Consider the following 23,219-nt stretch of genomic DNA (forward strand, 5'->3'; position numbering starts at 1 on the left):
GCCTCCATCTACTCCCTGTCTGCAGTCCATGCTATACTCTGCTACCAGGTAATGTTTTTAAAATATAGTTCTTATGGGCTCAGAAGTCTTCAGTAGTTCCCTTCCTTACTGAATACTGCTCTTGGTATTGTAGCCAGCCTTTAATCAGTTCCTAATCTGTTTTTCAAGTTGTTTTGGAGACCCAGGCAGAGGGCAGTGGTTCTTAAGAGCACCTAACCTACAGATTATGATGTAGGGGGCATTTAACAGAATAATACAGATAACATTAGTGTGACTTGTGTAATGAGTTAAACCGCATCATCTCATTTCCATGCCATTAGGTATGGCAGGTAACTCCTTCCCTAAAAGAGGGTAGAGGTAAGTTTTCCTTAAGTTCTCTGAGGTCCACAGATGGGAAACAGTACAGAAAGGTCCTCTTTATGCAGTAACAACTTTATCCCTTCTTTTTCCTTACAGACAATGCTAACTGCTATTTCCATGAGTGCCATTGCGACCAATGGAGTGGTGCCAGGTCAGTAGGCTAAGTGTGGACTTCAGGGATTATCAGTGATTACTGTGTTTACGATGTAAAGACCAGAAGTATAAGCTTTCAAGGAATAGAATACAATTTTAATGTGTTGGCTATAGATACTAATACTCTGACTTTGGGATATCTTCTTTAAAAATTTATGTTCTAGGCTAGAATCTTTAATTTTTATTGCATTCTTCTCTTCTGTTAGAATATATTGTACTGGGCTATTGCATGCCTGTAGTAAATATTCTGTGGTATTTTTGGATACTGACAAATTGTGCTGCTTCCTGTGGAGCATTAGGTATGCAGTAGGTCCTACCATACAGATATCTTTTACATTCCACTAACAAATCTACTTTTTGTCACATTCAACATTTTCAAAAGCCTCAAATATTTATCCATCGTACATATTTTTATTATTCTTACTATTGACTTATTTACATACCTCTTACTAATGTACTTTCTCTATCCTTATCACTTCTACTTTGTATTTTAGCTGGGGGCTCATACTTTATGATTTCACGGGCACTTGGCCCAGAGTTTGGTGGAGCTGTTGGCCTATGCTTTTATCTTGGTACCACATTTGCAGCAGCCATGTATATCCTTGGTGCCATTGAAATTTTTCTGGTGAGTAATGACTTACTTATGTTCTACAGTGTAATAATAATATGGAGTTGGATGTATTTTGTTCTGGATATCAGAACTTCTGAGAGATCAGCTATAAGTGATTTTATTTTTTGCAATAGGAACCTTAAGTTTTCATTTATTTTTAAAATGTTTTATTGAATATGCTATTATACTTTGTCCCAATTTTTCCCCCTTTGCCTCCCTCCACCCAGTACCCCAATTTCCTCCAGCAATCCCTGCTCTTTGTTCATGTCTGTGGTTCGTGCATATAAATTCTTTGGCTTCACATTTCCTATCTATTCTTTTTCTTTAAGTATATTTTATTGATTATGCTGTTACAGTTGTCCAAATTTTTTTCCTTTGCCCCCCCCTACCCATTACCCACCTTCCCTCCAGCAGTCCCCTTCACCCTTAGTTCATTCATGTCCATGAGTTGTACGGATCTAAGTTCTTTTGGCTTCTCCATTTCCTATGGTTGTTCTTAACACCCCCCTGTCTATTTTGTACCTTCCAGTTATGCATCTTAATCCCTGAACCTTTTCCCCTATTCTCCCTCTTCCCCCACCCCACTGATAACCCTCCAAATGGTCTCCATATCTATGATTCTGTTCCTCTTCTGCTTGTTTGCTTGGTTTGTCTTTTTAGATTCAGTTGTTGATAGTTGTGAATTTGTTGCCATTTTAATGTTCATAGTTTTGATGTTTTCCTTAAATAAGTCCCATTAACATTTCATGTAAGGGCTTGGTAATGATGAACTCCTTTAGTTTTACCTTGTCTGGGAAGCACTTTATCTGCCCTTCAATTCTAAATGATAGTTTTGCCGGAAAAAGTAATCTAGGTTGTACGTCCTTGCTTTTCATCACTTTGGATACTTCTTGCCAGTTCTTTCTAGCCTACAAAGTTTCTTTTGAGAAATCATCTGACAATCTTATGGGAGCTCCTTTGTAGATAACTAACTGCTTTTCTCTTGCTGCTTTTGAGGTTCTTTCTGTATCTTTAATTTGGCATTTTAATTATGACGTGTCTTGGAGTGGGCCTCTTTGTGTCCATCTTGTTTGGGACTCTGTGCTTTCTGGACTTGTATGTCTTTCTTTCACCAAATTAGGGAAGTTTTCTTTCATTATTTTTTCAAATAAGTTTTCAATTTTTTGCTCTTCTCCTTCTGGCATCCCTATGGTTCAGATGTTGGTACATTTGGAGATGTCCCAGAGGCTTCTTATTCTGTCTTTTTGAATACTCTTTTCTTCCTGCTGTTCTGATGGAATACTTTTTTCTTCCTTATGTTCCAAATTGTTGATTTGATTCTCAGTTTCATCCCCTTCAGTGTTGGTTCCCTGTAGTTTTTTCTATATTTCACTTAATGTAACTTTCATTTCTGCCTGGGTCTTTTTTGTGCATTGCAGTACCCAGTGATTTCTTTGAGCATCCTGATAACCAGTGTTTTGAACTCTGCATCTGACAGGTTGGCTATCTCTGTTTCATTTAATTCTTTTTCTGGAGTTTTGTTCTGTTCTTTCATTTGGGTCATATTTCTTTGTCTCCTCAGTTTGGCAGCCTTTCTGTGTTTGTTTCTGTTTATTAAGTAGAGCTGCTTTGACTCCCTGTCATAGTAGTGTGGCCTATTTTAGAAGAGCGGACCTGTATGTTGTGTGGGCCAGAGCCTTAGATATTCGCCATGGCTGGGCAACCCATTTCACTATGTTGTGGCTCTGTGTGGGGGAAGGGTTTGGAGAGAGGACAATGCCTGGCTTCTGGAGTTTTACCTGGGAGGAAGCTGTCTCCCAGCACTTACCCTAATGCCAGGTTCTTCATTTTCTCCTTGGATTCTAGCTGTTGCCCTGGTGCTGAATCCCAAAAGAAGTGGGTCTACTTTAAGTGCTTAATCCTTGCGGGCCCTTTAAGAGGAGTCTCCTTATAATCTGGCAGTTTTTCCGCCACCCTAACTCCTACTGGTTTGTACGGCCAGAAGTTACAGTGATTTATCTTCCTTGTCCTGGAACCCTGGACTGCTGGTTGGACTGGTTTGGGTTTGGGATCCCTCACTCCTGAGGTATCCCTCATGATTTTTATCCACCACTCATGAATGTGGTACTGCCTATTCCACTGTCTCTCCATGCCATTCCCATGGCTCCATGCACTATACCTCTCTCCGCATCTCCCCACCTCCTACCCATCTGGATGAATGTGGCTTCTTTAAATCCTTGGTTGTTGGACCTCCTTATAGCTCGATTTTCTGGTGATTCTGGATGATATTGTTTTGTAGTCTAGTTGTAATTTTTTTTTCTATAGTTGTGCAAGGAAGTGAAGCATGTTTCCCTATGCCTCCATCTTGACCAGAAGTCCTATAAGTAATTGATTGTTATAGGCATACCTGATTTTATTGCACTTTGCATTATTTTGCCTCGCTTTATTGCACTTTGCAGGCATACATTGGTCTCCTGGTATGAATGTGCAGCAGAAAGGTTGAGGGTCTCCTTTGCCTGCCCACTCCTTCCCCTCCACTCAATCACCACCACCCTACCACCCTACAACCAAGAAGTTAATGTCTTCCAGGAAGACATGTGTCAGTGGGGAAAAAGTAAAATAATGTTTATTTTTAAAATATCTTTATCCCAAATAAAGATTTTTTATTTCACTAATTTACTTTTAGAGAGAAGGGAAGGGATAGAGAAAAAAAGGAAGAGGAAGATCAACGTGGAAGAGATTTGGTTGCACTACCCCAGTTGGGGACCTGGACTGCAACCCAGGCATGTGCCCTAACTGGGAATCAAACTGGCAACCTCTCAGTTTACAGGCCAGTGGTCATTCCACTGAGCCATACCAGCCAGGGTTCTATATCCCAATTAAATAGAATGTTTCTTATTTCTTTATTTATTCACTGGTATATATTTTTTACTATTTGAACTAATGATAGCAGAAGTAGAACTCAAGATAATCATTACTATTTTTTTATATAGCCCTTTGAATATAAGTTATTAAGGCATTCCTTGTTTTTTTCTATCTGGACATATAGGTATTCAGAACAGTAAATTAAAATATACTTTTACTTGATTACTCTGAAATTTCTTAATTTTCTACTTTTTTTTTTTTTTTTTTTTTTTTTGCTTAACAGGTATATATTTTCCCCCGGGCTGCCATCTTTCATAGTGATGATGCACTCAAGGAATCAGCAAACATGCTAAATAACATGCGTGTCTATGGCACAGCCTTCTTAGTTCTCCTGGTGTTGGTGGTATTCATAGGCGTACGCTACGTGAACAAGTTTGCCTCACTTTTTCTGGCCTGTGTCATTGTGTCCATCTTGGCCATCTATGCTGGAGCCATCAAGTCATCTTTTGTCCCTCCACACTTCCCGTATGTGTCTGTCTCTCTAACCATTATGTTGGGTACCTTGCCAATACTTAATGATCTGATCATTTTTAAGTTAGAATTTTACAGTCTCTCTGAAATTTCCCTTTTGGATAGGTCAGGTTGGCATCTAGGCAGGAAGCCTCCCAGCAGACTGCTTAGTTTGTTCATGTTGATCCTCTTCCTTATGTCCCAAGCATAGAACTGACGGCTATAACCGTCATTTGGCTATAGGGACTTATAGAGGTTTTTTCACCCTCTGACAATGATTGTGCATATTTGAGTTATTCATGAAGGGCTTTTCAAACAGTATAGTTATTGCCAGCAACCTTTATAAACTACTTAAATGTTGGATTCTTTTTACTAATGGAAAATCAAGAGTCAAAGGAAATCTAAACTCCTACCTAAATATTTGTAATTCATTAAATTTTTAATTCTGTTAGTACCATAATGGACTTCCTAGTCATAAAATAAAGGAAAATAAATGTCACTATTTTCATTTATCTCTTGGTAATTAAATTATACACCATAAGTAGTTCAGGTACCTTAAAGTATATTTTGAAGTAGTAATGGGTATGTGCAGATATGTGACTCACAGGCTCATGTGTTTTCAATTACCTAGTAGTGTAGGGACTAAGCAGCACTGTTGTTTGTAATCTTGTTACAGAGATTGTCTTTGAAAAGACAACTGGTTCATCTAGGGATTAAATTCATCAGTCCTGTGTTGATTTAACCTGATTACAGAAAAGTAGATTTTTTAAGATGAAAAATTAGTTTCATAGAGATTAAATAGCTCCAAAGTTAATTAGTAGCAGAGCAATAACATGAACCCTGTGATTTTCTGACTCCTGGTCTGGTATTTCTTCTATTATGCTAAGTGACGTCAGCAGTAGGTTCCATCATACTTTTTTAATCTGCTCATCTATGGACTACAGAGCAGCTGAAGATCCATTTAGTCATAAAAATGGTTTCCTCTGGCTATATCATACCTCGTAAAATTCCATTTGCCTCTAATTCTCTTTTGATGCTTCTCTTTTGTGGTGGATAAAGTCATAATGTGTGGCATTTTCTTTAAAATATTCCAGCAAAATAAGACAAAAAACCTAGAGGAATACATGAAACAAGACTGGGAAATATTAAAAGTTATTGAAGCTGAGTAATGGGTACATGGTTCATTGTTTATGCTTGTTATCATTTTGCAGATTTTAAAAGTTGCTTTGCTCCTCTTGAAAGGTATTTTAACTGTGGGTGTATTATTCCTTTGTTCATATTTATATCTCTGGCTTAAAGAAAAAAATAAAATCAGCAATGAATATTTGTATTATCCTTAAATACCCTCACTCCCACTGGGTCCAGGCTTAAGTTCAAAAACAGTTTTCTCTTAGTCCACTGAGGTATGTGCTTTTAAATTCTAGCCAAGCTGTCCTCCTCCAAACAGTAGCCAGAGGTTTGAATTTTAGCCAAACATTTTCAAGGGGTTTATTTTAAACATAAGGCTTTCCTAGGCCAAAAATAAAATTAGGGGAAATTTTTTTCATAACAGAAAAGGACCCTACGATTCTTTTAGACCTAACGATTGGTTAATAACCTAGACATTTTGGAAGATGAGTCAGCACAGTATATTCAGACAGTCCTTCTCTCTGAATTTTCTCACTACCACCTGCCACCTGTTTGACCTCGTGCAGACTCCTTTATCTCCCTAAACTTCAGTTCCTCCATCCACAAAATAGAAATAATACACAATTTGTGAGATTTCTTTAAGGATTAAATTGTCAGAAAATGTAATTCACCATTTACAAAGCTAGTCAATAAATAGTTTTTTTCTTATCCATGACAGTGAAACTCTTAGAGTTTTACTATGTATTATTTACTAACCTATTTTTTAAAATCTTTTTCTTTGCTTCATTTTTTCTCCCTGTTTGTTTTTACTTAGGGTCTGCATGCTGGGTAACCGCACCCTTTCATCAAGACACATTGACATTTGCTCAAAGACCAAGGAAACGAACAACATGACAGTACCGTCAAAGTTATGGGGCTTCTTCTGTAACTCAAGTCAATTTTTCAATGCCACCTGTGATGAATATTTTGTTCACAATAATGTCACGTCAATCCAGGGCATTCCTGGATTGGCTAGTGGTGTCATTACAGGTAATTTGGGAGGTTTTTAGATAAGCTTTTCCTTTCTCTCTGAGGAAAATGGGCGTTGCCATCTTAGACTCTTCTATATTCCATGAAGACTCACTGCCAGGGGTCACTTCCCCTTTAAGCCCAGCATACAACTCTTTTTTTTTTTTTTTTTTTAATTGTTGTTCCATTACAGTTGTCTGCATTTTCTCCCCACCCCTCTACCCTACCCCACCCCAGCCAAACCCACCTCCCTCCCCTGCTTCCACCCTCCCCCTTGGTTTTTTCCATGTGTCCTATATAGTAGTTTCTGAAAACCCTTCTCCCCACTGTCCCTTCCCCCCTCCCCTCTGGCTATTGTTAGATTGTTCTTAACTTCAATGTCTCTGGTTATATTTTGTTGGGTTTTTTCTTCTGTTGATTATATTTCGGTTAAAGGTGAGATCATATGGTATTTGTCCCTCACTGCCTGGCTTATTTCACTTAGTATAATGCTCTCCAGTTCCATCCATCCAGCATACAACTCTTAATTCAACATCTTTTTGCTTTTCTATTAGTGAATTAGTCCTTCTTCAGGACTCCCTAAAAGTGTTATCTGTTAAAAATTACCTCCTTTTGAGAACAGAGCTGAGAAAATCACTTTTTAACTTAGAGTAAGATAATAAAACATTCTTTGTGTTATTGTAAAATTGCTAATGTTCTCCCCACGGTGACAGCTGGAATATAACTATTTTAGTGTCACCACATCCCATGTGTCTTTTCCTAACTTAGCTAAATTTCTGAAACTCTTTCCTCAAGTGACCTGTATTTTAAATGTTTGGTCCACAAATTCTTTGCATGTAAGCAAGTTTACACTAAGAAACAGCATTGATAACTAATAAAAAAATTAAAAAAAAAGACTTTGTGGGGCATTTAGCTTTAGTCTGCTTAAGTTTTACTAATTTACATTAGCAAATTTGACTTGTATGTTCCAAAGCATTTTGTCAAATTGTATTTGAACCAGACAAGAAAAGGCGTTGGTTTTTTATTTATGTGTGCTCTATTGTATAAAATGCATGTGCATATATATGTGCTCATTAGAAGCAAATATACCTTTAAAAACTATGTAAATGAGGAGTCTGATTTAGAAAATCATTTGGGTAGAAAATGATCTAATTCTCTTCTTTCCTTAGTGCTGCTGCTTATATCCCCCCCCCCCCCCCTTTTTCCCATTGCAGAGAATCTTTGGAGTAATTATCTACAGAAGGGAGAGATCATTGAAAAGCCCTCAGCCAAATCTTCTGATGTCTTAGGCAGCCTAAACCACGAGTATGTCCTTGTTGACATTACCACCTCCTTTACACTTCTAGTGGGGATCTTCTTTCCCTCTGTCACAGGTGAGCATTTGGGCTGTTGTCTATTTTAGAAGCTGTCAGACACAAGGAGTGATTTTTCTCGGGAGACAAAATTATATTCTCAGAGTTCCTCAATTTGTGTTTAGTATCAGTTTGAATATCAAAGTGTCCAGGAATTTAAGAAGTTAACTTGTTCTTTTTTCTTCCCTAAAGGCATCATGGCTGGATCAAACAGATCTGGAGATCTGAAAGATGCTCAAAAGTCTATTCCCATTGGCACTATCCTCGCCATCCTGACCACCTCCTTTGTGTGTATCCTTTTCATGGACCCAGCCTGAGTCTTAGTTATGGGAACATCCAGAGGATCTAGGGTGATTAGTGTTTTTGTTCTGGTAAGAAAGATATCTTTTTCTACCACTTCAATTCTCACCAGGTAATCTACCCACCTCATCTTTAAAATGCAAGAAAGGATTTATAGGATTAGTAAATGTAGCAATTAATTTTACTGATAGAAGAAATATCCTGAGTGCCTACTTTCTACCTCATTTTAGAGGGTGAGTGTCAGTTTCCTTGACTCTCAATATGGATAGATTTAAGCAATGTTGTTCTTTTTGGCGCATGTATTGAAGGCGTTGTTCTAAGAGACAAGTGAGTAGTTGATTTCCTTGTAATAACTATGTCTGTCTTCTATCATGTCTGATCATCCCACATAGTCCCAAGACTCAAAACTCAAAACCCAATCTGAGGTATCTAATATCATGACTAACAATTAGGAAATATATGTACAGTCTGTAGTTCCCAAAAAAAGATTAGTGAATAATAAGGGCCAGTATGTTGTCAAAAATAGGTAAAATGCAAAAAAATTTTAAAATGTGAAATGCGATAAATATAGCTCTTTGATGAAGTAGTGAATTTGTCTGAACAATAATGACTTTTCTGTACATTAAGGGCTGTTGGAAAACCAAGACCGAAAGTAAGGAAGGCAAGTAAAAAACTGTCAAGTGTCTCTGGCATCTCTGCTATGAGACATAAGTATGTATCTGTTTGGCGTTCTAAATAAACACTTGAAACTTTCTTCATTTCCTTCATGAAGGCTGCTAAGTGTTTTTCCTTTCCTCTCACTTATGAGTATAAAATGTGTTTTTGCAGGAAATTCCTAGAAGAATCTTTCCCTGAAACCTGTTCTATCTCTTCCCATTTTCCCTGTCTTGGGGAGTTAATAGTCTCACCATTTACCCTTTTCACAGAAACCTAGGTGTCATCTTAGACTTTTTCCCATCAATTCCCTCATCTAATTATTGTATTTTCTAAGCCCTGTAAATTCCACCTTTCATCTTAATAGATCTTATTCTTTCCACTATTCTTTTTTTTTCCTGTCATTTTGTATAGGGCTTCAGGATCTTTTGTAATAGTCACCCTTTCAGTTTTACCACTTTCTAGTAATCCTTCTTCACGTGCTGCCACCAGAACGATTTTTCTAAAACACAAAATTTGGTCATACAAACCTTCCTGCTTCAGAGCCTGTCAAAGCCCTTGAAAACCCATTACTTTGCTCTAGTCCTGTCCAACTTTTTTTAATCTCATCTCCTGCCATTCCATCATAAACTCCCTATGCTCTGTAACTTAAATGTACCTTGTTTCAGATCTCCATCCATCCACATATTTATGTGGTTTCCTTTGCTTAGAATGGGTTATTCCCACCTGCCAGACTCATATTCACCCTCTAAGAGTAGACTAAGTGTTCTGTGATAGATAAATATTCATAGATAAATATTCTATGAAGCTTTCCCAGACTCCAAATATATCTTTCCCAAACAGAGAGAACCACTCCTCCCTTTGTTCAACCACTATATTGAACATGCTGTATTATCACACTTGCCATACTGTATTGCAACTACTAGATTGAGTTCTTTGAGGACAGGAACCCTAACACAGGCGTACCTAATTTTATTGTACTTAGTAAATACTAAGTTTTTTACAAATTGAAGGTTTATGGCAACCGTGTATTGAGCAAGTATATCAGTGCCATTTTTCCAATAGCATTTGCTTACTTTGTGTCTGTCACATTTTGGTAATTCTCATAATTATTTCAAACTTTTTCATTATTATATTTGTTTTAATGATCTGCGATTAGTGATCTTTGATGTTAGTATTGTAATTCTTTTGGGCTACCACAAACCATGTCCATGTAAGACTGCTAACTTGATAAATATTCTGTATGTTCTGACTGCTCCATTGACCGGAAATTCCCTCATCTCTCCCCCTCTCTGCACAGGCCTCCCTATTCCCAGAGACACAACAATATTGAAATTAGGCCCATAGTACCTCAACAATGGCCCCTAAGTATTCAAGTGAAAGAGTCACATGTCTGTCACTTTAAGTCAAAAGCTAGAAGTGATTAAGCTTAGTGAGGAAGACATATCAAGAGCTGAGAAAGGCTGAAAGCTAGGTCTCTTGTACCAGTCTAAAGTAATTTCCAGAATAAATTTCCCCACTCTTATTTCTCTCTCAGGTTTGGGGATGCTGTGAAAGGGAATCTGGTGGTAGGTACCTTATCTTGGCCATCCCCATGGGTGATTGTTATTGGCTCCTTCTTCTCAACATGTGGGGCTGGACTTCAGAGTCTCACAGGTGCACCGCGGCTGCTACAGGCTATAGCAAAGGATAACATCATACCCTTTCTGAGGGTGAGTGACCCTCTTTTGTGCCCTCTTCCTTTTTTCTCAAGTCTTGTGAGAAACAGTGTGGTCTTTATAGGCTTAGAAATTACTACATCATGTAATATGAAGATATGTAGGTTTTTATTATAATACTCACTAAATTCGTAGTGTAAGTTTATATGTAAGTTGAATAAAGGTGTTTAAAAGATAGTACAGTTGTAACAGTATTATCTTTAGATATTATCTATAGATATCAAAAACTGTGGCACCGACTCAGACTCTCCCCACATTCCTATATCTGATGTTTTCTTTATACAGGTTTTTGGTCACAGCAAAGCCAATGGGGAACCTACCTGGGCTTTACTACTGACTGCCGCCATTGCAGAGCTGGGAATCCTTATTGCCTCTCTGGATCTTGTGGCCCCAATTCTTTCCATGTAAGAGCCAGTTATTGTCTTTACTTATTCTTGCTTGTGCAACATATAATACATGTTGATTTCCATCAGGCATAAAACAGTAGTGGTAACAGAGTGAGCCAAGTACAGGTATAACTTCACCTAAATAATAAATATTCCCGAGAAGTTTTGTGTATGGCCAATTGCCATAATTTCTTCTACCATGTAACTTCAAATGTTCTTTGCCTTCATTTCTGACCATTATCAATCGGCGGTAGCATTTACTACTACTGTTAGCTTTTTTCATTCCTCTGTGACTTACTGATAACTTACTACCTACAGGGCACTGGGCATTATACTGGGAATACAAAGATGAAGGAAGTGATGATCCCTGTATAGTGTGATTAATACTGTGGTAAAAGTGTACCCTGAGTGCTCACAGTACCCTGAGTGCTGTGAGGCTCTTAAGTGAGGCATCTAAATGGACTGAGAGTCCAGAAAGGTGTTCTGGAGGAAATGACACTTGTCTCTTGAAGGAAGACTGGTTATTTGCTAAGCAACAAAGGGGTGAGAGGTATTATTCTGAGGGGCAGAGGATGTGTGTGAACGAATTGAGGGATGAGATAATGCAGCACATCCAGAGAGCTGAAAGCAATTAGGCTCTGATGGAGTAGAGGGTGCATGTTGGGAAGCATCAGACCAGAGAAGCAGGTAGTGCCAGATCACAAAGTACCTGGAACTTTCACCTGGAAGAAGGGGTGAATGATCAATTTGGTATAAAACATAGATTAGAAATAAGCTGAAATCGAGCTAGGAATGCCAATTAGGAGCTTATTCAACTAGCAAAGAAGCAATGAGAGTCTGAACTAAGGTGATAGTGGTAGAGATTTTTATTTATTTATTTATTTTTAATGATTTTAATTATTTATTTTTACAGAGAGGGGAAGGGAGGGAGAAAGAGATGGAGAGGAACATTAATGTGTGGTTGCCTCTTGCATACCCCCTACTGGGGACCTGGCCCACAACCCAGGCATGTGCCCCAACTGGGAATCGAACGGGTTCCCTTTGCTTCACAGTCCCGCAGTCAGTCCACTGAGCCACACCAGCTACGGTAATGGTAGAGATTTTTAAATATGCAGGATCCATAGGACTTAATTAGTGAATTTGGAACAAGGATGAGAAAACACCTGGGTGAAAAGTGGTTGTATCATTGCTGAGAGAGAGCATAAGAGAGTCAGCAGGTTTGTGGGGAGAATATATGTTTCTCTACTTGCTAGTCTTAATCAAAAGTTAGTGGGTTAGAATGAAGGCTTCAATACAGCAAAGGTATTTAAAATAGCCTTTGAAGAATCATTTTATAGTAATAATTACTTTATCTTACTTTTTTATTCTGCCAGGTTTTTCCTCATGTGTTACCTCTTTGTGAACTTGGCATGTGCCTTGCAAACATTACTTCGAACGCCCAACTGGAGACCCCGGTTCCGCTACTACCACTGGTAAATTTGCTTAAAAACTTCTTTCTCACCCCCAAATTCAGAGAGAGCCCACCATTGAACTTAGAAAAGTAGGAGATTCTGGGATCTTGATATCATTTTTTTCTTGGCCAGCTATTTCAATTTTCAATGCTTACCTGAATTCTCAACCTACTACCATATTTTTCATATGCTTTATAATAGTTGATAACACCCACTTGTGAATAAAGACCAAAACTATGAAATAAATATTTTCATCCTGCTTCATTCTTCAGGTTAAAACAACTTTCCCTTTGCATTCTCTTTTTCCATTTCCCTCTTAGCTAAGCACTGGACTTCACTGCGTTCTATCTGTGCCCTTGTATTCTCATCAGTTTCATTGTCAAGCTCTCTTCCTTGTGAAAATTTCATTTAGTAGTTAAAAGTATGAGCTGTGGAGTCCAATGACCTAAGTTGAAATGTTGGCTCCACTATTTCCTAGTTTTGTAACTGTCAACAAAGCACATAACCAAAACATTTCTTTTTACTCTTTGTAAATGGTACTAATAGTGTTACCTATCTCATAGGGTTGTTTTTGAGATACTCTAAAGCACTTAGCACAGTGCTTCCTATGTACTAAAGTGCCCAATGAAATGCTGCTGCTGCGTTCAAGTCTCCTCTGTCCTAAAGGAGCCATAATGTTTTTAGCTACCATGCCATCTCTTTCCCATTTCTTTTCTCTCATAGCTAAAAGTTCTTTAATGTATCCTGTATGTACTTGTTCTCTAACAATCCTATATTTCCATTAAATTCTAATCACCAGATCAGCAGCTCTCTTATTTATTCTTTGAAATGAATTACAGAGCTAAGAAGTTCATTGCACAGAAGAACTTTAGTAAATATAGTTGTCTAATTCATTGTTATTGCATCAAGTTCTGTCTGCAGCGGTCTCACCACAGTTTAAAAAGCCCCTCGAGTACAGGCTTCTTTTTTAGCTACTTAGAAGAACACTTTTTTGTTTGTGTTTCTGTTTTCATTTTTCTAGGGCCCTTTCTTTCATGGGAATGAGTACCTGTCTGGCTTTGATGTTCATTTCTTCCTGGTATTATGCCATCGTAGCTATGGTAATAGCTGGTATGATCTACAAGTACATTGAGTACCAAGGGTGAGTTTGTGGATTTGACCTTGATCACTGCCAAAAATCCCAAAACTGGCTACTTGGTTAGAGCCAATGCTCCCAAAATTGTATTAGGATCCAGATAACTTTATTCACAACTAAATTTTGTGCCCCTGATGATTCTCTAAGCCATCCTGTAGGCACAGCTTTTAATCGCAAGGGGAACCTGTTGAGAAAGTATGAATGGATTGATAAAAAAATGTAACTAAAAGGACATACTCAAATAATAATGAGTATTAAACAAATTATAACACAAATATAAATAGCTCTTTAGTCAAAGGATCACTTTGAAATTAAAGAGAAGTTAGTCCTGAATAACTTTGTAACAACTAAGACTTGACAAACGATTTGCAAAAATCAGCAATAAGTAACACTGACACAGAAGATTACATTGAATAAACTTTTCCCATATTTTCAAAATAACCTTCGGGTCTGTATTAATTTCCCAATTCAAATTGCTGTTTTACACTATTGCTTTTGAATAGTTACACAGAAGGACAAGTGAGTGACCCTTCTAGCCTTTATTCTTCACGGGGGCACAGTACAGTCTGTTGAGGAACATTAGTGGTGATCTGCTTACAGGGAGTTTATTACATTAGTAAAGAGCATTATGTAGATCATTAATATGAGTTTTAATCTTCTACCTTGTGCATATGTTACTTTTAGATTCAGAAAAAATAAACTTAATTTTTTGAAATTGTACTTGCTGTGGTTTAAATCTGTTCCTACTCTTTTGTCCTCTTCTTCCCAGAGCTGAGAAAGAATGGGGCGATGGTATCCGTGGGCTGTCCCTCAGCGCAGCTCGGTTTGCTTTGCTTCGCCTGGAGGAAGGACCTCCACACACTAAAAACTGGAGGTAAACAAGGGGGGTGGAGGGAGGGCAAAATGGGTGAAAGGGGTCAAATATAGAGCAATGGATAGAAACTAGACTGCTGGTGGTGAGCATGCAATAGCATATACAGATGTCGAATTGGAATGTAGTATACCTGAAATTTATATGATGTTATAAATGTTTCCTCAGTAAAAAAAAAATTTTAGTATAAATAACAGACTTTTAGAAGGACAATGGAACAGATCTTTAGTGGTGTTTGGCATATAATTGCACACAGAAATGTGTGTGCCGTTGATACAGGATAAGGAAATCCTGTGGCTCAAGGAATTGGCGTAAGGGACCTGTTTTGAACTGTCCCATATCCTTGATTTCTTTATTCATTTTTCTTCATGTGATTTATGATCTAGATTTCTACCTTTTTTATTCTTCCTTGAAGATTGATCAACTTAAGATAATACTGGAAGGATTCAAAATAATTCTATACTTTTATGGTTTCTTCTAATCTCTTCCTTCTGTCAAATTACATGTTTTATGTAGATCTCCTGAATTAAAGGATAGACTTGTCATTCTGTTCCCCTAACCCAGTGTTTTCCTCACCCACACCATACCCCTCACTCGTACTCCACCCCTACCAATTTCTTTACAGGCCTCAGTTGCTCGTGTTGCTGAAATTAGATGAAGACTTACACGTCAAGCATCCTCGCCTCCTTACCTTTGCTTCACAGCTTAAAGCAGGAAAGGGTCTCACTATTGTAGGCTCTGTCATTGTGGGGAACTTCCTGGAAAACTATGGTGAAGCTTTAGCTGCTGAACAGGTAATAGCCAAGGCTTACTGACTCAGTGGAATTTAGCTTAAGGTTTTGTGATGTTAAATATTAAGACTTCAGATATCCAAGTTAATCCCTTTCCTGAGTAATCTAGAATATTTCCATCTGAATGCTGCCTTTTGAACAATCATATTCTCCCAAATAATAAGATGAGCCAGAATATAGTAATGTATTCTTTCTTCTTATTTAAAGCATTACTAATCTATAAGATTGTTGAGGCTAAGCACTATTTCCAGAAGACTCCAAACATTAACTCATCCCTGACAGAGTCATGTAAATAAATCTGTCCTTTGGAATTTGGAGATGATTTTTCTCAGTCTTTTGTCAACAAGGAGCAATGAGCAACCCTTCTTCCTGTTTACTAATCTGCATGGTATCATGAGCAAGATTTCTTTGCTACTTCTGATTAGCTTACTTAATATTAAAGTTCTCCCCGAAGAAGAAAGTAGTTTTCACTCTAATTCTTATAAATAATAGAATTAACCCTTTTTTTAGAGAAATTTTCAATTACATTTCAAAATTTTTACTGGATTTCATTTTGGAATGCTTTGAAACCTTAAACACTAGAAAGGCTGAAAATGTATTAGTCCAGAATGATGGTAAAAATAAATAAAAAGCACAGGATTGGAAATCAAGAGACTCTCTATAATATCCCAGCTTTACTACTAACTTAATCTGATCCTTTGGGAAAACCATATCGATTTCCACATCATTATTCCCTTCACCGTTCCACCAACAGGATAGAGAAAGAGGAAATGAAATATCATCTCAAGGGGACTAAATGGTAATAGAAAAATATACAATAAAGATTAAATCAAAAAAAAAATATCACCTCCAAATTGGCTTGAATAAGTAAAAGAATAGTAAAGCAAATACAAATATCATCAGTAATCACCATTAAAATGTCGAAAATCTATGGAAATAGGAGAGACAAAAAGGAAAACATACCTGAAAAAATTCTAAAGTGAACCTGAATTATCAGATTAAATTTCTAGTAATATGAGTCCAGGCATGCCTGACTGAGGAAGGTGAGTGAATTGACACTCACCCTGGTCAGTTAAGAAAGAATATTGATGATTCATTTTGTGAAGGTCCCTATTGTCAATTTTGGGGGTATGTTAAGGGTAAAAAAGCAAAACAGAGAAAAAGACAGAGGAAACTACATGTAGACGACCGCCTGTACGTTTAGTTAGCCCTTCATGAATAAGACAAAGGATCATGAAATTTTATTGGGATGACTTTAACTTTTGGACTTTTCTGTAGGAGATATGGTCTTGGGCAGAGTTTGGAAAAAAGAAGGAAATTAGAAAAGGAGTAATAAGTTAAAAGGTCCAGGATGAAGCAATTCAGTATAGAAGTTATGTCTTTCTTTCAGACTATAAAGAACCTAATGGAGGCAGAGAAGGTAAAAGGATTCTGCCAGCTGGTGGTGGCCGCCAAGCTGAAAGAGGGCATTTCCCACCTCATCCAGTCATGTGGCCTTGGGGGCATGAAGCATAACACGGTGGTGATGGGATGGCCTAATGGCTGGCGCCAGAGTGAAGATGCTCGGGCTTGGAAGACTTTCATTGGTACAAAACACTTTTCATACTATCCCACAGGCCCACATAGGGGATGCAGTTAAATACTGTTACCTTAACCCCATTCCCTAGCCTCCTAAGTAGAGACTCTGCCCTTGCTGAAGCATAGTCTTATAAGGGCACCTAAATAACCTCTAGTAGTAATAACCTTATTCTACTCACACCCTCTAGCTTTACATTATGTTCATGAATTTTTATCTCTGTCAAGTCTTATGTTAGGAATTATCTCTAAAATTGACATTTTCATTTGTGAGCTTCCACATTGAATTCTCTTAGGAATTGCAAGGATTGACCCTCAACTTCAAAATCTCCCAAATTCCCATATCCCCCCTTAGAAATGTAGTAAACAGAATATATCTAGTAATATACATCATGGCATTCAATCTAATTCTCTTAGCTTTTTTTCTCAGTGATTTTTTTGTTATTTGCTGAGGTATAACCTACTATGTGAATAGGACACTTGCTGAAAGAAATGTAAAGGAACATTATCCTTGCTTTCCTGTCATGGTAGGAAGCAGGGCGTTCTTAAGGCTTCTTCCCTGCTAATCCTGATTCTCTCTTTTTTCTCCCTAGGCACAGTTCGAGTGACAACTGCTGCCCACTTGGCCCTGCTAGTGGCAAAAAACATCTCATTCTTTCCCAGCAACGTGGAGCAGTTTTCTGAGGGGAACATCGATGTGTGGTGGATTGTGCACGACGGGGGGATGCTCATGCTGCTACCGTTCTTACTCAAACAGCACAAGGTATTTCAGACTTCATTTGTAAAAGTCTTTCTCCCTCAACTTCTGTCCTGTTTATTAGATAAATTATTCCTCTCTCATCACATAGTGTTGGGGCTTAGAATTAGAAGAGTTGGGATTATTCTTGGCTTTCCCATGATAACTACTTTCAACCTTAGGAGAAATATTTTCTTTGTGGTTGATATTTACCTATCTCCAAATGAAATTATGTAACTTAATAGTTCTATATGAGCCCTTGGAAAAAACATTAACAAGTAAACACATTCTTAAAAAAAAAAAAAAAAAAAAAGACCAGCCCTGGCCAGATAGCCCAGTTGGTTAGAGCATCATCATGATGTTCCAAGGTGGTGGGTTCAATCACTGGGAAGGACACATAAAATAATCACCCAGTGAATGCATAGATAAATGGAACAACAAATCAGTGTTTCTTTTTGAAAGGTTTTCTTAGGCTCCGCCAAGGAAGAAATGCCAATCAGCCACAAAATTAGGCAGTACAGAATTTTATTGAGGTTTGCACACCCGGGCGAGCTTCTCTGGTCCTCGGAGTGGGCCGAGGAAGTCGAGCGGAAGCAGGGAATATGGCGGGGTTTTATGCACCAAATTCTGGTTGGCTCCCCTCCGGGGCTAGGGATTGGTCTCCTCGAACAAAGCAGCAATCCATCATTGGTGGTTCCCGTCGGGCTCAGGCTGCCAGGCGGATATCCCCGCCCATCCTGACACTCTCTCCTTCTGTCCCTTTGTCTCTTTCTAAAATCAATAAATACATAAATTAATTTTTAAAAAGACTAAGGTCTCAAATTTTGGAAATCCAAGGGAGTGTGTGTGTATGTATATGTGACAAACTGAAATTTTGAATAATAGTCTATATGCACGGTGTTGTCAATATGCTACCTGAATAAAGCGCCCTCTTAATGTACCACATGCCATCTCTTCCTTTTTGCCAGGTGTTTTCTTGTTATGAAATTAAGAACTCCATAAAACATTATTTAATGTGTTCCTCAGTCAAGCTCTTGACCTAATACAATAATGTTGCAAGTAGGAAGCCAGGAACCAATACCCTGATAATAGCAAGATGTTCTTAGGGAAAAATGCCTTGTGTTTTAAGAAATAGCTCACTTTTGCCTTCTTATATCAGATTTTCCATGTATGTGTGGTACTTTGTCAGGTGTGGCGAAAATGCAGCATACGGATCTTCACAGTAGCCCAACTAGAGGACAATAGTATTCAGATGAAGAAGGACCTGGCCACCTTCCTGTATCACCTGCGCATTGAGGCAGAGGTGGAAGTGGTGGAGATGGTAAGAAAGCTGAGCATGAGGTCAAAGAAACGCCCCCTCCACCCTCCCCTATCCTGTCTTCCTAATACCTTTTCTGGTTTGGAAAATTCTTTAGCTGCAAATATGTATCAATCCCTTAGTTCCAATACAGTCCTAATATATTGATCTAGATAAGTGGAATGTGTATGTGATATGTGTTTGATGATTTTTTAATTTTTGTTTTCTTCTTTGTTACCTGGCCCTCAAATTTCTGTCAGATTCTTGTCTGCTTAATATAATTTCATTGTTTTCATTAATATAGTCATGCTAAAATCACAGACGCTTTTCAATAACCTAGCAGTATTTTTTTAAAAGGCTAGTGTTTGTGTTTTGTATTTTATGGAACACATATGTAATGGTTAGATTATGGAAAAGATTCTCACGGCTTCTGGATTTGATCTACAATCTACAATATTGTGTTTATGTAGCTCAATGACTAAACAAAATAGGGATGAATCTTAGGTCAATATTGTGAATCTTTCTCTGGTTTAATTTAGTGAGTGGAAATGGAAATGTGTGGTTCATCCTTCTTTCTCCTTTGTGCTTATTGCCCACTTTGCTATTTGCGACAGCATGACAGTGACATATCAGCTTATACTTATGAACGCACTCTGATGATGGAGCAAAGGTCCCAGATGCTCCGGCACATGCGACTCTCCAAGACAGAGCGGGACAGAGAGGTAAGACCTTGCTGCACTAATCTAATCCTGGCCCTATGAAGGCTGTCACTGAAAGGGATGATACTGTGCTTTTTTTATAAGATGACATTCTTTCCTTCTCACTGTATCAGTTATCCCACTACAATCACATTATTGTTACAAAATAATTGAAAGATGAAGCATGAGAGAAATTTGGGTATAGAGTCAGAGTTGTGTTGGGCCTTCCACAGGCACAGTTGGTAAAAGACCGGAATTCAATGTTACGATTGACCAGCATTGGCTCTGATGAGGATGAAGAGACAGAAACTTATCAAGAGAAGGTGCACATGACTTGGACAAAAGACAAGTACATGGCATCCCGGGGGCAAAAGGCCAAGTCAATGGAAGGATTCCAGGACCTGCTTAACATGCGCCCGTAAGTTTTCCAACTCATAAGCTTATCATATAACATAATATCCTAGTCACTGCAACAGATGTGACTTTGCCAGTATATTCATTTCACCCCAAATCCAGCCATCTCTCTGTTGTTTGCCCATGCATATCAGCTACCAATTAACATTATACACAAGCTAACCATCGCTCTTCTCTATACTGTGTTCCTGGTATAAAACAAGCAAATATAGAATGAGAAAACCCAAGATACTAATAGTATAAGGAAATCATTTTGTTCATTACATTATTCATACTTAAAGCAAAAAGCTCTGTATATCAAGTTTTTTAAGGTTGTTAACTATATGCCTAGTTTTCTGTTTGCCTTAACCACCTTTCTTAGCCCTCCCTCCTGCCCCTTTCCCTCCCCAGGGACCAGTCTAATGTGAGGCGGATGCACACAGCAGTGAAGCTCAATGAGGTTATAGTTAACAAGTCACATGAAGCAAAGCTGGTTTTGTTGAATATGCCAGGGCCACCCCGAAACCCTGAGGGTGATGAAAACTGTATCCTTTCCAAGAGTGGAGCTACCAGTAGGGAAAATACTAGCTAGTTTTTTAGGTGAGACTACTAGATAACTGTAAAAGTCATTGTCTCCACCAAAATTCCCTTCTTGAGGAGGGAAGACTTTTAAGTCTTAGGCAAGGATTCTTACAAAGCAGTGAGATTAATCTTTTAGAGAGATGGGAGTGTAATATGTTCTCTCGGAACCCTAAAGGCTTTTTAGGTGGTATATTTATTTTCAACATTACTTCTATTACTGTGTACAGAACCCTTCCCGAGATTCTTGGAGATTGAATACCCACGTCCTTTCTTTTTCTCAGGCTCTACGCATTTGCAGAGCCTCTTTCTTTTGGATGGTCTGAGGGGAGAAGCAGTTGAAGTGGACCCTCCTCTGAAGGAAAAAAGAGAGAGATAAAGGTTCTTTCTCATACTCTGATCTCAGAAATTTTGTGGGACCACTTCAGCACTGCAGTGGTGTTGACGGGCCCATTCCCACCAGTACCACTAAGGAAAAGAATTTTTTTTTAATATATTTATTGATTATGCTATTACAGTTGTCCCATTTCCCCCCCCTCACTCCACTCCATCCTGCCCACCCCCTCCCTCCCACATTCGCCCCCTACAGTTCATGTCCATGGGTCATACTTACAAGTTCTTTGGCTTCTACATTTCCTACACTATTCTTACCCTCCCCCTGTCTATTTTCCACCTATCATCTATGCTACTTATTCTCTGTACCTTTACCCCCCTCTCCCCCTCCCACTCCCTTATTGACAACCCTCATGTTCTAGTTGTTTGCCTAGTTTGCTCTCGTTTTTGTTTTATGTGTGGCCGTTAATAACTGTGAGTTTGCTGTCATTTTTACTGTTCCTATTTTTGATCTTCTTTTTCTTAGGTAACTCCCTTTAACATTTCATATAATAAGGGCTTGGTGATGATGAACTTCTTTAACTTGACCTTATCTGAGAAGCACTTTATCTTCCCTTCCATTCTAAATGATAGCTTTGCTGGATACAGTAATCTTGGATGTAGGCCCTTGCCTTTCATGACTTGGAATACTTCTTGCCAGTCCCTTCTTGCCTGTAAGGTCTCTTTGGAGAAATCAGCTCACAGTCTTATGGGAAGTCCTTTATAGGTAACTGTGTCCTTTTCTCTTGCTGCTTCTAAGATTGTCTCCTTCTGTTTCATCTTAGGTAATGTAATTATGATGTCCCTTGGTGTGTTCCTCCTTGGGTCCAGCTTCTTTGGGACTCTCTGAGCTTCCTGGAAGTCTATTTCCTTTGCCAGACTGGGGAAGTTCTCCTTCATTATTTGTTCAAATAAGTTTTCAATTTTTCGTACTTCCTCTTCTCCTTCTGGCACCCCTATAATTCGGATGTTGGAACGTTTCAAGATGTCCTGGAGGTTCCTAAGCCTCTCCTCATTATTCCGAATTCTTGGTTCTTCATTCTTTTCTGGTTGGATGTTTCTTTCTTCCTTTTGGTCCACACCGTTGATTTGAGTCCCAGTTTCCTTCGCCTCACTATTGGTTCCCTGTACATTTTCCTTTGTTTCTCTTACCATAGACTTCATTTTTTCATCTGGTTTTCGAACAGATTCAACCAATTCTGTGAGCGTCTTGATAACTAGTGTTTTGAACATCCGATAGGTTGGCTACCTCTTCCTCGCTTAGTTGTATTTTTTCTGGAGCTTTGAAGTGTTCTGTCATTTGGGCCTTTTTTTTTTTTTTGATCTTGGCTCGGCTGTTACTTAAAGGGGCGGAGCCTTAGGTGTTCTGGGGCGGGGTAACGCTGGTTGCTGCACTGTGATGCTGTACGTGGGGGAGGGGCCGAGAGGGAGCAATGGCGCCCACTCCCCTCTCCACCGGAATTAAGTCACTCACTCCGCTACCCACGATCAAATTGGGCCCCTCTGGTGCTGGTTCCCGAGTGGGTGTGTTTGTGCACGCCCTAGGTCCCTGTGGGTCTCTCCAACGACCTCTCCTGTGAGGCTGGGAGTCTCTCCTGCTGCCACCCCAACCCCCATGGGCTCTTTCAATCAGAGGTTTGAGGCTTTATTTCCCCAGCACTGGAGCCCTGGGTTGCATGGTCTGCTTTGCTCCCCGCCGTTTGTCCGGTTTATCTGTGCATGAATGTGGGGTTTATCTGTGCATGAATGTGGGGCCGAGGGGTGCTACCCACCGCTCTGTCTGTCCCACTCTCCGCCACTCTGAGTCCGGCCCTCTTGGTTTATCTTCGCGAACGTGGGGCCACAGGGTCTGCCAGTGGTCAGACTGCCTTCCCCGTTGGTCCCACACTCCGCCAGTCTCGGTCCCACCACGGCAACGCGAGTCCTCTCCACCGGCTGCCCGTCTCCGCCCCTCCTACCGATCTATATGAATGTTTATTTTTTATCTCCTTGGTGTCGGACTTCCTTGCCATTCGATTTTCTGTCAGGTCTGGTTGTGCGAGGAGGCGCAGTGTGTCTACCTACGCCACCATCTTGGTTCTCTCTATGGGGAAAAGAGATTTTTAAAAAAGCAAAGAAGAGCTGGCAGAAAAATTCGACTTGAGCAGCTTCACTTAGAAATTACCTAGGTTCTCTCTCTCTCTAGGATTCTTAACAAGCTGCCCTGTTGTGGCTTTTCCTTTCTTTCTTTCTTTTTTTTTTTTCTGGCTTATTTTGCTACATAACAACACATTATTTGTGGGGTTTCCCCATTAAAAA

At 39.0% G+C, this 23,219-nt stretch overlaps 1 protein-coding gene across 8 annotated transcripts in view; it reads left to right on the plus strand.

The window, feature by feature from the left end:
* The window catches only part of SLC12A6 (solute carrier family 12 member 6), a 110,323-nt gene that overhangs the window by 82,739 nt on the left and 4,365 nt on the right, over positions 1-23,219 (plus strand). For all 8 annotated transcript variants that reach the window (XM_053929022.2, XM_053929021.2, XM_045202048.3 and 5 more), the window contains 19 exons: positions 457-511; positions 1,008-1,138; positions 4,251-4,492; positions 6,420-6,634; positions 7,828-7,986; positions 8,158-8,256; positions 8,535-8,592; positions 10,457-10,631; positions 10,923-11,041; positions 12,397-12,495; positions 13,496-13,615; positions 14,379-14,483; positions 15,106-15,274; positions 16,662-16,857; positions 17,440-17,609; positions 18,772-18,903; positions 19,494-19,601; positions 19,811-19,995; positions 20,382-20,515. In XM_053929022.2, the coding sequence (XP_053784997.1) occupies positions 457-511; positions 1,008-1,138; positions 4,251-4,492; positions 6,420-6,634; positions 7,828-7,986; positions 8,158-8,256; positions 8,535-8,592; positions 10,457-10,631; positions 10,923-11,041; positions 12,397-12,495; positions 13,496-13,615; positions 14,379-14,483; positions 15,106-15,274; positions 16,662-16,857; positions 17,440-17,609; positions 18,772-18,903; positions 19,494-19,601; positions 19,811-19,995; positions 20,382-20,515 (2,671 nt within the window). The remainder of the gene's footprint in view (positions 1-456; positions 512-1,007; positions 1,139-4,250; positions 4,493-6,419; positions 6,635-7,827; positions 7,987-8,157; positions 8,257-8,534; positions 8,593-10,456; positions 10,632-10,922; positions 11,042-12,396; positions 12,496-13,495; positions 13,616-14,378; positions 14,484-15,105; positions 15,275-16,661; positions 16,858-17,439; positions 17,610-18,771; positions 18,904-19,493; positions 19,602-19,810; positions 19,996-20,381; positions 20,516-23,219) is intronic.

The sequence above is a fragment of the Desmodus rotundus genome, chromosome 7, assembly GCF_022682495.2.
Source record: "Desmodus rotundus isolate HL8 chromosome 7, HLdesRot8A.1, whole genome shotgun sequence".
NCBI classification, from domain to species: Eukaryota; Metazoa; Chordata; class Mammalia; order Chiroptera; family Phyllostomidae; genus Desmodus; species Desmodus rotundus.